General features: G+C 42.3%; 1 protein-coding gene across 3 annotated transcripts in view; it reads left to right on the forward strand.

The window, feature by feature from the left end:
• RYR3 (ryanodine receptor 3) overlaps nt 1–13,355 on the forward strand; it is a 547,436-nt gene that overhangs the window by 419,229 nt on the left and 114,852 nt on the right. For 2 of the 3 annotated variants that reach the window (XM_080659255.1, XM_080659256.1), the window contains exons 45-46: nt 182–293; nt 3,912–4,032. In XM_080659255.1, the coding sequence (XP_080515381.1) occupies nt 182–293; nt 3,912–4,032 (233 nt within the window). The remainder of the gene's footprint in view (nt 1–181; nt 294–3,911; nt 4,033–13,355) is intronic. The other variant, XM_080659257.1, reaches the window with a different exon arrangement.

Consider the following 13,355-nt stretch of genomic DNA (forward strand, 5'->3'; position numbering starts at 1 on the left):
TGAACTTAGTGCCTAAAACAACCTGGTTGGCTTCTGGAAAAAGGAAAGGTGTCCAAGGGAAAGGATGCTGATGCCCAGGATGAGCAGAGCATTTTCATATCATGTAGCTCATGTCCAATGACATGGCCATGGCCCTACCTGCCAAGCTTCCTCACACCTCCTTGTGTTGGTTCTTTCTCAGCAGCACAGAAGACAGTGAAGACGAAGAAGAGATTGTACACATGGGCAATGCAATTATGTCATTTTATTCAGCTCTTATAGATCTACTAGGCCGCTGTGCTCCTGAAATGCATGTAAGTAATCAAGCTCTCAGAGGGCAACTTTGAGGGGCTTGATCCAAGAGCACTGTAGATTTTCTGAATGTAAGTTTTTCTTCTGGCATGTGCTGTCATGATGTTCTCTCAGCTCCTTTTAGCTAACATAAAAAGTAGCTTCCAGCTCTGGTACCTGACTCTGCAGCTTTCTAGGGAATGTGTGTATGTTACCTGTTGTTGAGTTGGTTCTGAATCCTGGTGACCCTGTGAGTGAGTGATATCCACAGGGCTGTCTTCAGCAGCCCTGCTCAGCTCCTGCAGACTCCTGCCTGTGGTTTCTTCTATGAAGTCAAACCATCTAATATTTAGCCTTCCTTTTTTTCATCTGTCTTCTAATTTCCCCCACATTATTGTCTTTTCCAAAGAACTCTGCCTTCTCATGATGTGCTCGAAGTAGGACTAAGGAATGACTCCTGGGCAAATCTCTGTGTCGTGTGATTTCTCTGTGGCACTAGTTGAGTGTATCTTCCCCATATCCTGTTTCAAAAGCCCCCCAAAATTATATGCCATATGCCTCAATTTCTTTAAAATGTTACCATCTTAATTCATTTTTTATGATTTTCTCTTTTTTTCTTTTTCAATTACAGTTTACATTCAATATTATTTTGTATTAGTTTCAGGTGTACAGCATAGTGGTTGGACAATCATATACTTTACAAAGTGATTCCATCAATATTTCAAGTACCCACCTGGCACTGTACATAGTTATTACAATATTATTGACTACATTCCCTATGCTGTACTTTATATCCCCATGACTATTTTGTAACTACCAATCTGTCCTGCTCAATCCCTTCACCTTTTTCACCCAGTCTCCCAACCCCCTCCCCTCTGGCAACCCTCAGTCTGTTCTCTGTATCTGTGAGTCTGTTTCTATTTCCCAAGTTTATACTTGATGGTGGCCATCAGGCTACTCCACATAGAAAACCCTATTTTCTTTATGACCATGGCATTAGGTACCAGGAAAGTAGTCTCTTCCCATAATCCATGATTATTTCCCAGGGGTAAGCTTTACAGACATGCCAAAAAGGGATGTTTTCATGGGATGTCTTCTCAGATTTTCAGTTTTGACCTTAAAACTTGTGTTTTTCCTCCTCCCCCCCTTTTTTTTTTTACCTCTGCTGTGGGCTGAGAGAAAGTGGCCTTATTTCATATAAGGCAGTGGTTCTCAACCTTTCTAATGCAGCGACCCTTTACTACAGTTCCTCATGTTGTGGTGACCCCCAACCATAAAATTATTTTTCTTGCTACTTCATAACTGTAATTTTGCTACTGTTAATGAATCGTAATGTAAATATCTGTGTTTTCTGATGGTCTTAGGCGACCCTGCTAGTGCGACCCACAGGTTGAGAACCGCTAGCAGGGTCGCCTAAGACCATCGGAAAACACAGATATTTACATTACGATTCATTAACAGTAGCAAAATTACAGTTATGAAGTAGCAACAAAAATAATTTTATGGTTGGGGGTCACCACAACATGAGGAACTGTATTAAAGGGTCGCGGCATTAGAAAGGTTGAGAATCACTGGTATAAGATCTCACGTCATAAGTGAGAGAAGAAATAACTGCTTATTTTATGACAACAGTAAAGATACCTTTTAAATTAAAAAAAAAAAAACTTGATAATTCTTTGAAAGAACTGTTTGGCTTGCTCATTGGGCTCTGGCTCCTGCCTGCCTGTCTCTGTAGTGCTCACAGCATTGGGATTATTACAGAGAAGCTCCCAAAGCACTTGCAATGCAGATTAGGCTGACATAAACAGTTGTATCTGGTGTTGATGAGATTGTATAAATGGTCACGGCCAAGTGGGTGTGTTACATTTTTTAATACTAATGAAAAACAGAACCCATTAAATTAGTGGCTTTTAAACTTTTTGACCAAAACAATTTGTTTTGATCATAGTAAGAAATATAATTTACATTGCCGCCTAGTATAGGTATATTCCAGAAACAAAAATTTATCCTTACTACGGACATTGCACTCTAATTTCTTCTACTCTATAATACTCTCGTGCTCTTTAATGCTGATCACAGCCCACTCACTTGATTTTACAACCCACTAATTGGTCATCACCTGTAGTTTAGGACACTGCATTAAAGAGTCCACTCTTACCTTTCTTCCAGGATTTCATGGGTCTTGCTTAATACATAGTCTAGCCCATTTGCAAATCCATCGACACATGTTTAGGGAAATGATTCTGACATGGAAGAATCTAGATCAACTGTTGTTACAAGAAAGTCAAAATCTTTTATTTTTAATATCTTTATTGATTTCAGAGAGGAAGGGAGAGGGAAAGACAGATAGAAACATCAATGATGAGAGAGAATCATTGATTGGCTGCCTCCTGTGCCTCCCCCAATGGGGATCAAGCCCGCAACCCAGGCATGTGCCCTTGACCGGAATCGAACCCAGGACCCCTCAGTCCGCAGGCTGATGTTCTATCCACTGAGCCAAACCAGCTAGGGCGAAAGTCAAAATCTTGATAAAGAAGGCTGGTCAGAATCCTTAGAATTCTAGTTCCTGCTATGATAAACCAGCCTTATCCACATGGGCTCACCTTTTTATTTCTGTGCCTTAAACAAATAAAGAAAACTGAAAGGGAGTCAGGGAAATACTAGGTGTTCTACAGTCTTGACTGCAGGGATGACAGTTCCCCTGCTCACCTGTCATCACTTCAGAAAACAAGTTACACAGTTTGCTTATTCTCAGGAAGACAGCAGCATGGGATAGCTGCACCATCAGAGCCACACACACACACACACACACACACACACACACACACACACACACACACACACACCTTCCCAGATCCCTCCTCTGGGCCCTGCTCTGTGAGTGGTGGTGGGAGGGGAGATGCCATCATCACTGACAGCTGTCCTCTACCTACAGGAATGAGAGGTGGCAGCTGGGGTGAGTGCACAGGCATTCTTTCCCTGGGGCCTCTGTGCATCATATCCCAGCATGCCCTGCAGCTGACCTAGGGTTGATTCCATCCATCCTGAGCTCATGGCAGTTCAGTTCTCTGCTGAGAAGCATACTTGTTGCCCCCATACTTGTTGTCACCTATACACGCTGCTTGTCCCATTCATGGCTGAATGGATCATGCCATCCATCCCAGAATAGCTCCACTGAGATTCTCAATTTATCTAGGGCATTCTCTACACTCTTCTTGCCTACCTCCAGTCCCAGCATTAATCATCCCTTTAGGAAACTAAAATTCATAAGTCTTTCTACATCCAGCAGCATTCTGGAGTCTGGAATTGTGGCCACATTCTCAACACCTCTGTCACAGCCAGAGAGCTCCCTGTTGCTGTCATACCAAGAATCACCAGCAGGGTCCACATTTACTGCTGAGACTTGGATACCATAACTGCATGACCATTGTAGTCACAGCAAGTGACCTCCTTAGTAGCACCTCTTCTAGAATATCAAGAGAAAGCTCCTCTCTTTCCCCCTGGTCATGTTTTTGCAGTTACAGAAATTTAGAAGAGTACCCAGCCCTTAAATAGAACCATTTCACTGCCAGAGATTTGGAGGAGGGTGGAATGAGGGTGTGGGAACTTCCTTTATCTTATTCTCTAACCCTGCATTGCAGCTTATCCAGACAGGAAAGGGGGAAGCCATCCGGATCAGGTCAATCCTACGCTCCCTTGTTCCCACTGAGGACTTGGTTGGGATCATCAGTATCCCCTTGAAACTGCCCTCCCTGAACAAAGGTAAGAGAAGCAGCTCAGGGTTGAGTGCTGCCAGTCCCCACTAGGGGCCACTCTCCCGGGGTCAGGCCTCTGTCTGCCAGTGTAGTCCCTCCATGCTCCTGCTTGCAGAGCAGGCAGCACCGGGGAAGATCTTGCTCCTTTTCTACTGATGAATTCTCTCCTCTCCTCCTGGCTCCAGCTGGCTGTTGTCTCCTCTGCTTCCATGTCAAAGACTCTTGTACATCCCATAGATATGGACAGTCCAGATCTCACAGTTCTCAAAACACTGCAACTCTCTGCAAGAAGGCTGATGGAATGGGACCAGTGAAAGCTCTCACCATTGCCTTCTTTCTCTGCCTCCACATACCCCAGATTGTGCAGCCACCTGGGGCAGCAATAGGGCCTGAACAGGCTCCCTTCTGCCACAGAGCGATCTATGTACCTCATGGCCATGGAGCATAAACAGATTTTCCTTAATGCTACTTGTGGACATTTGGCAATAATCCATGTTAACTTTGCAAAACGTATACTCTCCCAGAAGCCTTCAGTTTCTTCTCCTCACTCCACCTGCTATCCAGGCAATTTCATCCAGCAGATGCAGGAATTGAAAAGATAGCATGACTCTGACTATTATAGTGTTTCCCAAACTGGTGTTCTGTGGAACATTTTTGTTGAAGATATTAATTGGTGTACAAGGGGTTTGGAGTCAAGTAAGTTTGGGAAATGCTATAGAATGTGTCACATTTTTTTCAGCTTTATTGAGATACTAGTGACCCGGTGCACAAAATTTGTGCACGGTGGGGGTTTCCCTCAGCCCAGCCTGCCCCCTCTCACAGACTGGGAGCCCTCAGGAGATGTACTACTGACAGCTTAGGCTTGCTCCCAATGGGAGCGGGCCTCAGCCGCAGTCTGGTCACCCTCTGCAGGAGGCAACAGGGCTGATCAAGGGAAGGCGCCAGCCCCATCACCCCACTGCTGCAGCCACTGCCAGCCACAGCAGCCGCCAAGATGTTTTCATCAACACAGACTCTAGTCCCTTTACTGTGAAAAAATGACAACTTTCTTTAGGCATTTTCAAGATGTGTCTTTCATAGGATATGACATTTTTTTCTTTTTTTTTTTTTTTATCCTCACCTGAGGATATGTTTCCATTGATTTTTAGAGAGTGTGGAAGAGAGAGGGAGAGACAGAGGAAACATCAATGTGAGAGGGACACTTTGGTTGGTTGCCTCCTGCATGAGCCCTGACCTGGGCCCTGGACAGGGAGAAGCCTGTAACCTAGGTACATGCCCTTGATCAGAAACCACCCCGGATCCTGCAGTCGGCAGGCCGAGGCTCTATCCACTGAGCCAAACCGGCTAGGGCAGGATATGACATTTCTTAGCCCCTCCAGCAGCAGACCTTCGTTTTTTCCTCTAGGAGTGAGGTGGAAAAACCCTAGATCACCTTCTTGGATTCTTATAACCCAAGTTACCAAGAACACTGCAAGTGGCGGCGTACAGGAGCTTAGCCAATGAGCGGTCAGAAAAGGTATTTACTTTCGAACTGGTTTGGCTCAGTGGATAGACTGTGGGCCTGCAGACTGAAGGGTCCCAGGTTTGATTCCTGTTAAGGGCATGTACCTTGGTTGGAGGCACATCCCCAGTGGGGAGTGTGCAGGAGGCAGCTAATGGATGTTTCTCTCTCATTGATGTTTCCAACTGTCTATCCCTCTCCCCTCTTCTCTGTAAAAAAATCAATAAAATATATATTTTTTAAAAAAGGTGTTTCCTCTGCAGCTCATGCGGCCCCTGCGTTGTGTCCACTGGGCTAGGGGCGTGTCCCCACCACCCAGTGGTGGCCGCTGGGGTCTCCGCACACACAGAAGCTGGCAGCCAGCCCCCCGTCGTGGGCGCTGGGCTGGGGGCATGGACCCGAACCTGCCGCTTGGCGCCGGAGCACGTGCAAGAGGCTGGGGGCCTGCACCCATAGGCCCGGAATGGCCGGGGGGCGTTCTCGGACCCCTGCCGCTCAGGGCCTAAGCGCGGGCCTAAAGGCTAGGAGCGGCCTGGGTCCCGAGGTTGTTCTCAGGACCCAGGCCACTTGGCGCCTGCCTACGCAAATTAACCGCCATCTTTGTTGGGTTAATTTGCATACTTGCTCTGATTGGCTGGTGGGCGTAGCGGAGTGATGGTTAATTTGCATGTTTCTCTTTTATTAGATGGGAAGAGTGATATATAACATCATATAAGTTTAAGATATGCAATGTGATGATTTGATACACTTGTATATTGCAAAATGTTTACCACAATAAGGTTAGTTAATACATTCTTCACCTCACATAATTACCTTTGTTGTTGTTGTTGTTGTTGTTGTTATTCTTTTGTTCTACTCTGATAGCAACTTTCAAATATACAATACTAGAGGCCCGATGCACGATATTCATGCAAGGGCCTTGGTCCTGGCCCCTGCCTGCAACCACTGCAGCCAGGGACCTCTACCACCTCGGTCTCGGCCACGGCCCCCACCTGCTGCGGCTTTGTCTGGAAGGACGTCTGGTCTTATTAGCATGCAATTAATATGCAAATGGTCATCACACAGTGACACATAACAACCCATCAGCAGGCACCTGAGACTGTGTAGTGCCCAGCCAGGGCAGGGGACCTCAGGCTGCACCCCCTGCCCTGGTGCTAGGCTGGGGGTCCTCAGGCCGTGCCCCCTGCTCAGCGGGTCTTGACGGGGGTGGAGCCAGCCAAGTTTGGGTCTTGCCCAGTGTGGGTGGGGCCAGCCTGGTCTGGGTCTCAGCTGAGATTTCGAAGCGCAAGCGGGTGGGCAGGGACTTGACTCTGGGTCCCGCAGTGCACTCCAGACTCTGACAGGAGGGAGATTTTCATATACATTTTACTAATTTTCATTCATCTCTGACACTTCTATTATAGAAAAAGGGCAAATAGCAATATTAAAATATTTCCTCTAATTAATTCGTGCACATTCTCTTTTAATGTGCACGAATTTCGTGCTCTAGGCCACTAGTTAACTATAATCAACTTGCTGTACATTAGATCCACAGAATTTATTCATCTTATAACTGAAAGTTTTTAACTCTTTGACCAACATCTGCCCATTTTTCCCACCACCCCAATCCCTGGTAACTATCAGTCTACTCTCTGTTTCTATAAGTTGAATGTTTTTAGGTTCTCATATGTGAGATCACACAGTAATTCCTTTCTCTGTCTGACTTATGTCACTTAGCATAATGCCCTCAAAGTCCAGCCATACTGTTGCAAATGGCAGGATTTCCTTCTTTTTTATGGCTCAATATTCCAGTATGTGTGTGTCACATTTTCTATATCGATTTATCCATCAACGAATACTTGGATTATTTCCAAATCTTGGTTATTGTAAATAATGCCACAATGGACATAGGGGGGGCATATATCTTCAAGATAATAACTTTATTTCCTTTAATATATACCCAGCAGTGGGATCAAATGGAAGTCCTATTTTTAATTTTTAGAGGAACCTCCATACTATTGTCCATAGTGGCTGTACCAGTTTACATTCCCATCAACAGTGCACAACAGTTCACATCCTCACTAGCATGTGTTAGCCTTTGTGTTTTTTTATAATAGCCATTATAATAAGTATGAAGTAATATCTTGTGGTTTTGAATTGCATAATTCATAATTCCCTGATAATTAGTGGTGTTGAGCACCTTTTCATGTACCTGAGGGTCATTTTTGTGTCTTCTTTGGGAAAATATCTATTCAGGTCTTTTTCCCATTTTTAATTGAATTACTTTCTTCTTTGCTATTTCATTGTATATTCCTTATTTGTGTGTGTGGGGGGGGGGGATATTAACTTCTTTTCAGATATGTGGTCTGCAAATATTTTCTCCTATTACACAGGTTGCCTTTTTATTTTGTTTATTGTTTCTTTTGCTGTAACGAAGTTTTTTTGTGGTGTGTGTTGTGTGTGTTTTTATGGAGTCCTACCTGTTGATTTTTGCTTTCATTATCTGTGTTTTTGGTGTCATAGCCAAAAAATCATCACCAAGATCAATGTCAAAGAATTTAAGACTGTTTTCTTCTAGGAGTTTCATGTTTTGGGTCTTAAGTTTTCTTAACCCATTTTGAGTTAATTTTTGTGAATGGTGTAAGACAGGGGTTAATTTTATTATTTTGCATGTGAATATAATTTTCCAACACCATTTATTGAAGAGACTATCCTTTCTCCATTGAGTATTCTTAACTCTTTTGTCAAATCTTTCTTGACTTTGTATGTATAGCTTTATTTCTTGGCTCTCAATTCTGTTCCATTGATCTATGTGTCTGCTTTTATAGCAATAATATACTGTTTTGATTACTGTAACTTTTTAATATAGTTTGAAATCAGGAAATGTGGTGCCACCAGCTTTGTTCTTTCTCAAGATTGCTTTGGCTATTCAGGGTATTTTGTCGTACCATACAAATTTTAGGATTGTTTTTCTATATCTGTGACATTAGAATTTTGTAGGGATTGCATTGAATATATAGATTGCTTCAGATATTATTATGAACATTTAAATAATATTAACTCTTTAGATCCATGAACATAGGATTTCTTTCCATTATTCATGTCTTCTTTAATTTCTTTCATCAATGTCTTAAAATTTGGGGTGTATAAATATTTTACTACCTTGCTTAAATTTATTTCTAAATATTTTATTGGTTTTGATACTTTTGTAAATATGATTTTTTTAATTCTTTTTCATTTACTTCATTGTTAGAGTATAGAAACACAACTGAATGTTGTATATTGGTTTTGTATCCTGAAACTTTACTGAATTTGCTTATTTGTCCTAACAATTCTTGGTGGAGACTTTAGGATTTTTAATATACAAAGCCATGTCATCATCAGAGATAATTTTACTTTTAAATTTGGATGCCTTTTATTTCTTTTTCTTACCTAATTGCACTACCTAGGATTTCCAGTACTATGTTGAATAGGAATGGTAATAGTGGGCACCCCTGCCTTCACTCTAATCCTAGAGGTAAGCTTTCAGTCTTTCAAAATTGAGAATACTAGTTGTGTGTTTGTCTATATGGCTTTTATTATGTTGAAGTATATTTCTTCTATACCCAATTAGTTGAGAACTTTTAACATGAAAAGATGTTGAATTTTATCAAATGCTTTTTTGTAACTGGTTAAATGGTCATATGATTTTTGTCTTTCATCCTATTAATGTGATATATCACATTTATTGATTTGTATATATTAAACCATCCTTGTATGCAAGGGATGAATCCCACTTGATCAGGGTGCATGATCCTTTTAATGGTATGCTGGGTTTTTTTTTTAAAGAAATTTTGCATGTACAAGTGACCCTTGAACAAGACAGGTTTGAACTGTCTGGATCTACAAATACATGGATTTTTTTTCAATAAATGTATAATTGGTCCTCTGTATCCATTGCTTTTGCATCCATAGATTCAACCAACCATGGATCAAAGACAGTATTTTTTTATCCACAGTTGGAAATCTGTAGATGGGGATGGCTAACTGTATGCATTGTTATATACCATTTTATGTAAGGGACCAACTCTGTTGGTTCAAGTATTCTTGGTTGGAAGTTTTTCTCTTTCATCACTTTGAATGCATCATCCCACTCTCTCCTGGTCTGCAGGTTTCTGCTGAGAAATCTGCTCATAGTCTTATAGAGAGGGGTTTCCCTTGTATGAGAAATTTTTTTTTTCTCCTGCTGCTTTTAAAATTCTTTGTTTGTCTTTGATTTTAGACAGTTTTATTATAGTGTATCTTGGAGAAGATCATTTGGGATTGAAATTTGGGGGTGACTTATTACCTTCATGTACTTTGACATCCACATATCTCTCCAGGTTTGAGAAATTCTCAGCAATTATTTTTTTAAGTTTTCTATCTCTTTTCCCTTTCTTTCCCTCTGGGACTCCAATGTGTAAATTGTTTTTCTTAATGGTTTCCCATTAGTATTTTTTCATTCCTTTTTATTCTTTTTTATTTTTGTTCCTCTTACTAAATAATTTTAAATGATCTTTCTTTGAGTTTACTGATTTTTCTGCTTATTCGTGTGCTGTCAAAGTGTTCTGTTGAATTCATCCATTCAATCATTATATTCTTCAGTTCCAAAATTTTTAGTTGTTTTTATGTTTTTATATTTTCTATCTCTTTGTTGAATTTCTCATTTTGTTCTCATATTGTTTTCCTGGTTTCATTAAATTGTTTTTCTGTGTTCTCCTGTAGCTCTCTGAGCATTTAAAATAATTACTTGAAATTATCAGGCAATTCATGTATTTTCATTTTTTTAGGGTCAGTTATAAGAAGTTTATTGTGTCCCCTTGTGGTGTTATGTTTCCTTATTTTTTGTGATACCCTTAGCTTTGCATAGTTATCTGCACATTTAAAAAATCATTCATCTCTTCCAGACTTTATGGACTGACTTTGGTAAGGAAAAACCTTCACCTGTGGGTGGGGCACTTTGGAGTGTGCTGTGAACCCAGGTGTAGTAAAGCAGGGTGCCAAGTGCAGGGGTGTGTAGCAGCTTTGGGTCTTGGGGAAGGAGTGATGTCTTGTCAACTCAGGGACACTGGAGTCCACAACATTGACAACTGTATGGTCCTTGGTAAGAGCTGCCAGGAGTCTTCAATGACTGCAAGAGCTGTTGAGGTCCTTACTAGGCTTCTGGCTCTAGCAACTAGGGACAGGGCAGGCAGTGCTGATTGTCAGAGCCAGTGATATGCACTCAGCTACAGGGACCAGCTACAGGTATAGTGACACAGAGCAGTTGCATACCCATGCATAGTGGCAATGGCCACAGCCAGCATCAAAAATAAGAGCCACCTGTAGGTGCACCTGCAGCTGTGGGGACCATGGCTGTTGGTGTGCATTTGTGTGGTTTCAGAGTCTTGCCACAGGTGCACAGCAGTGGAGGCCAATGACAAGACTCTGGCCAGTGGTGTACAAGTTCACCACTAAAGGTGCTAGCTATAGCCCAACTGGTGTGGCTCAGGGATTGAGTGTCTACCTATGAACCAGGAGGTCACCTTTAGATTCTGTGGTCCGGGCACATGCTTGGGTTGCAGGTTCAATCCCCAGCGGTGCTGTTCAGGAGGAGGCCAATCAATGATTCCCTCTCATCATTGATGTTTCTCTCTCTCTCTCTCTCTCTATCTATCTATCTATCTATCTATCTATCTATCTATCTATCTCTACCTCTTCCTTCCTCTCTAAAATCAATTTGAAAATGTTTTTTAAGGTGTTAGCTACAACAGTGCAGGCCATTGACAGGAGACAGGGCCAGAGCTGGGCCCACAAGCAGCTATGGCAGCCCGGGTTGTCAGTTTGCACTCCCATGGCTGCAGGGCCTCGCCATATGTGCATGGCAATAAAGGCCAGCAATAGGAGTCTGCTCCTGTGCACAGATGGCAATGGGTATCCGCTGCAGGGGTCTAAGCTGGCATCTTGAAGTTACACAGCGGCAGAGGCTGCCAGTGCAGATCTTGGGTTCTAGCAGTGAGGGGGGTGGGAGTGGAGGAAGACTCAGGCATCTGGGCATCTGCAAATATGGAAAACCTGTGAAATGTGCCAGGGTTTTTTGGTGGCTGTGCTGGCTGTTGGTTTAGTCAGTGGCCAAAGCTGCCGAGGTTCTCTGCAGAGCAGGTCACTGGGACCACCTTGGCTCCTGCTGTGTGGCTGATACAAATAGCCCTGCCCATCTTCTTATTCTTAACCATCTCTAACATCAACTCACTGTGTTAAATGCTGTACTTAAATGACAGAGGAATGGACATAACTGGAGGAGAATTCCAGATAGTATGAAGTAGACCCCATCTGCTTCTGCCCCTGTGAATATCCAGTGTTTTAAAGGTCTTGTTTAAGGTCATGCTGTAATTTGGTATTACAAACAGGCCTGTTAATAAGAAACAGACTAGCTCCATTTATTAAGTACAATTGCAATTAATTATTTTATTTTTCACATAATTGCCGGCAGAGTAAATCATTTGTACTTGGGGACTTAAGCGTGCCTCCAGCTATTCTGCCTGTCAGACTTTGCTATACTTCAAGAAGAATGCTTAGCTACAAAGAGGGCTCTTAGGTACAATAGTTTTCAAAACCTAATCAACCATGTTGAAAAATGTTTTCACATTCTGACCTAATTTAGTATTAAATGACAACTGTTTTAATGAAGTCATAGAATTAACTTGTAACCTGCTATTACAGCATTTTCTTCTACCATTATGAACTCTTCTGCTGTGCAAAAGGGCTCAAGTTCATTAGAGGATACAATGAAGGAAAAGGTTTCTTTCATTCAGCCTGGTGTTTCTGGAGCAATCTTGTGGATGAATGTTTGGAGATGAGATATATCTGGAACTAAACTATCATGTACAAAACAAGACAAGCTGAGAAAAGTTCTCATAAGATTCTAATAGGTGCTGAAAGGCAAGGTGTGTCCTATATAGCTATTGATTAAACAAGGTATTTTAATTGTTACTTATTTGGACTGACTCAAGTGTCAGTCTTTTCGAACTTATGTCTGTCCTCTGCCCTATATATTAACCTCTATATACTCACAAATGGAAAAGATGAGAACAGTCAGGAAGTCCAGCAATATTTTTAGTAACAAGACAGATTTTCACCAAGTATGAAAGCAAAGTAGTGCCCCAACAGGTTGAAGAAGCTGATTGCTCACCCAGCCTCCCCTTCCCCGCCCCGCCCCCCGCTTTTTTCCAACATGGGGATCTCTTTCTAGCTGAGGTGTTCGCTCTTGGCATTGAGCAGTGCTGCCTGGGGCATGGGATGATGCAGGCAAGATAAAGCTGCTCTTCCTTCCCTTTTTGGATGGTTATTCTTGGGTGTTTTATTCCACTGCATTCCTAAAGTTTCTTAAGTGGACTCCTGAGCTCTTCCAGTGCTATTTCTGTTCATGGGTGGCTGTTTAATTGTTGATCTTTGTGGGGTACAGAGACTGGGATCTCCTACTCCTCAATCGTGGTGACATCACTCTCAAAAATATCACATTTTTATAAAACTTCATCAAGCACATTGGATTATAGTCTCTGAGAACATGTATGGTTAAAAAAAAAAATGTTGAACTTAGTGTTTCCCAAACTTTTGGAACACTAAAATCTTACTGATACACCACAAAAATGTTTCTCAGCACACCAGGTGTATCTGAGAGGTTAACTCAGATCCAGCTCCCTAGTCCTCAGGAGAGGAGAAGCAGGCGGCTTCCAGTCCAGAAAGTCCCTTCCCACCTGGCTCTCCGAGTACCCTGCAATGATCACTGGGCTAACGGAGGTTCTGGGCTGGGTAGCACAAAATCTTTGTGGCTCTCAAGGTGCCTCATGAAG

Source organism: Plecotus auritus (assembly GCF_963455305.1).
Source record: "Plecotus auritus genome assembly, chromosome: 1".
NCBI lineage: Eukaryota > Metazoa > Chordata > Mammalia > Chiroptera > Vespertilionidae > Plecotus > Plecotus auritus.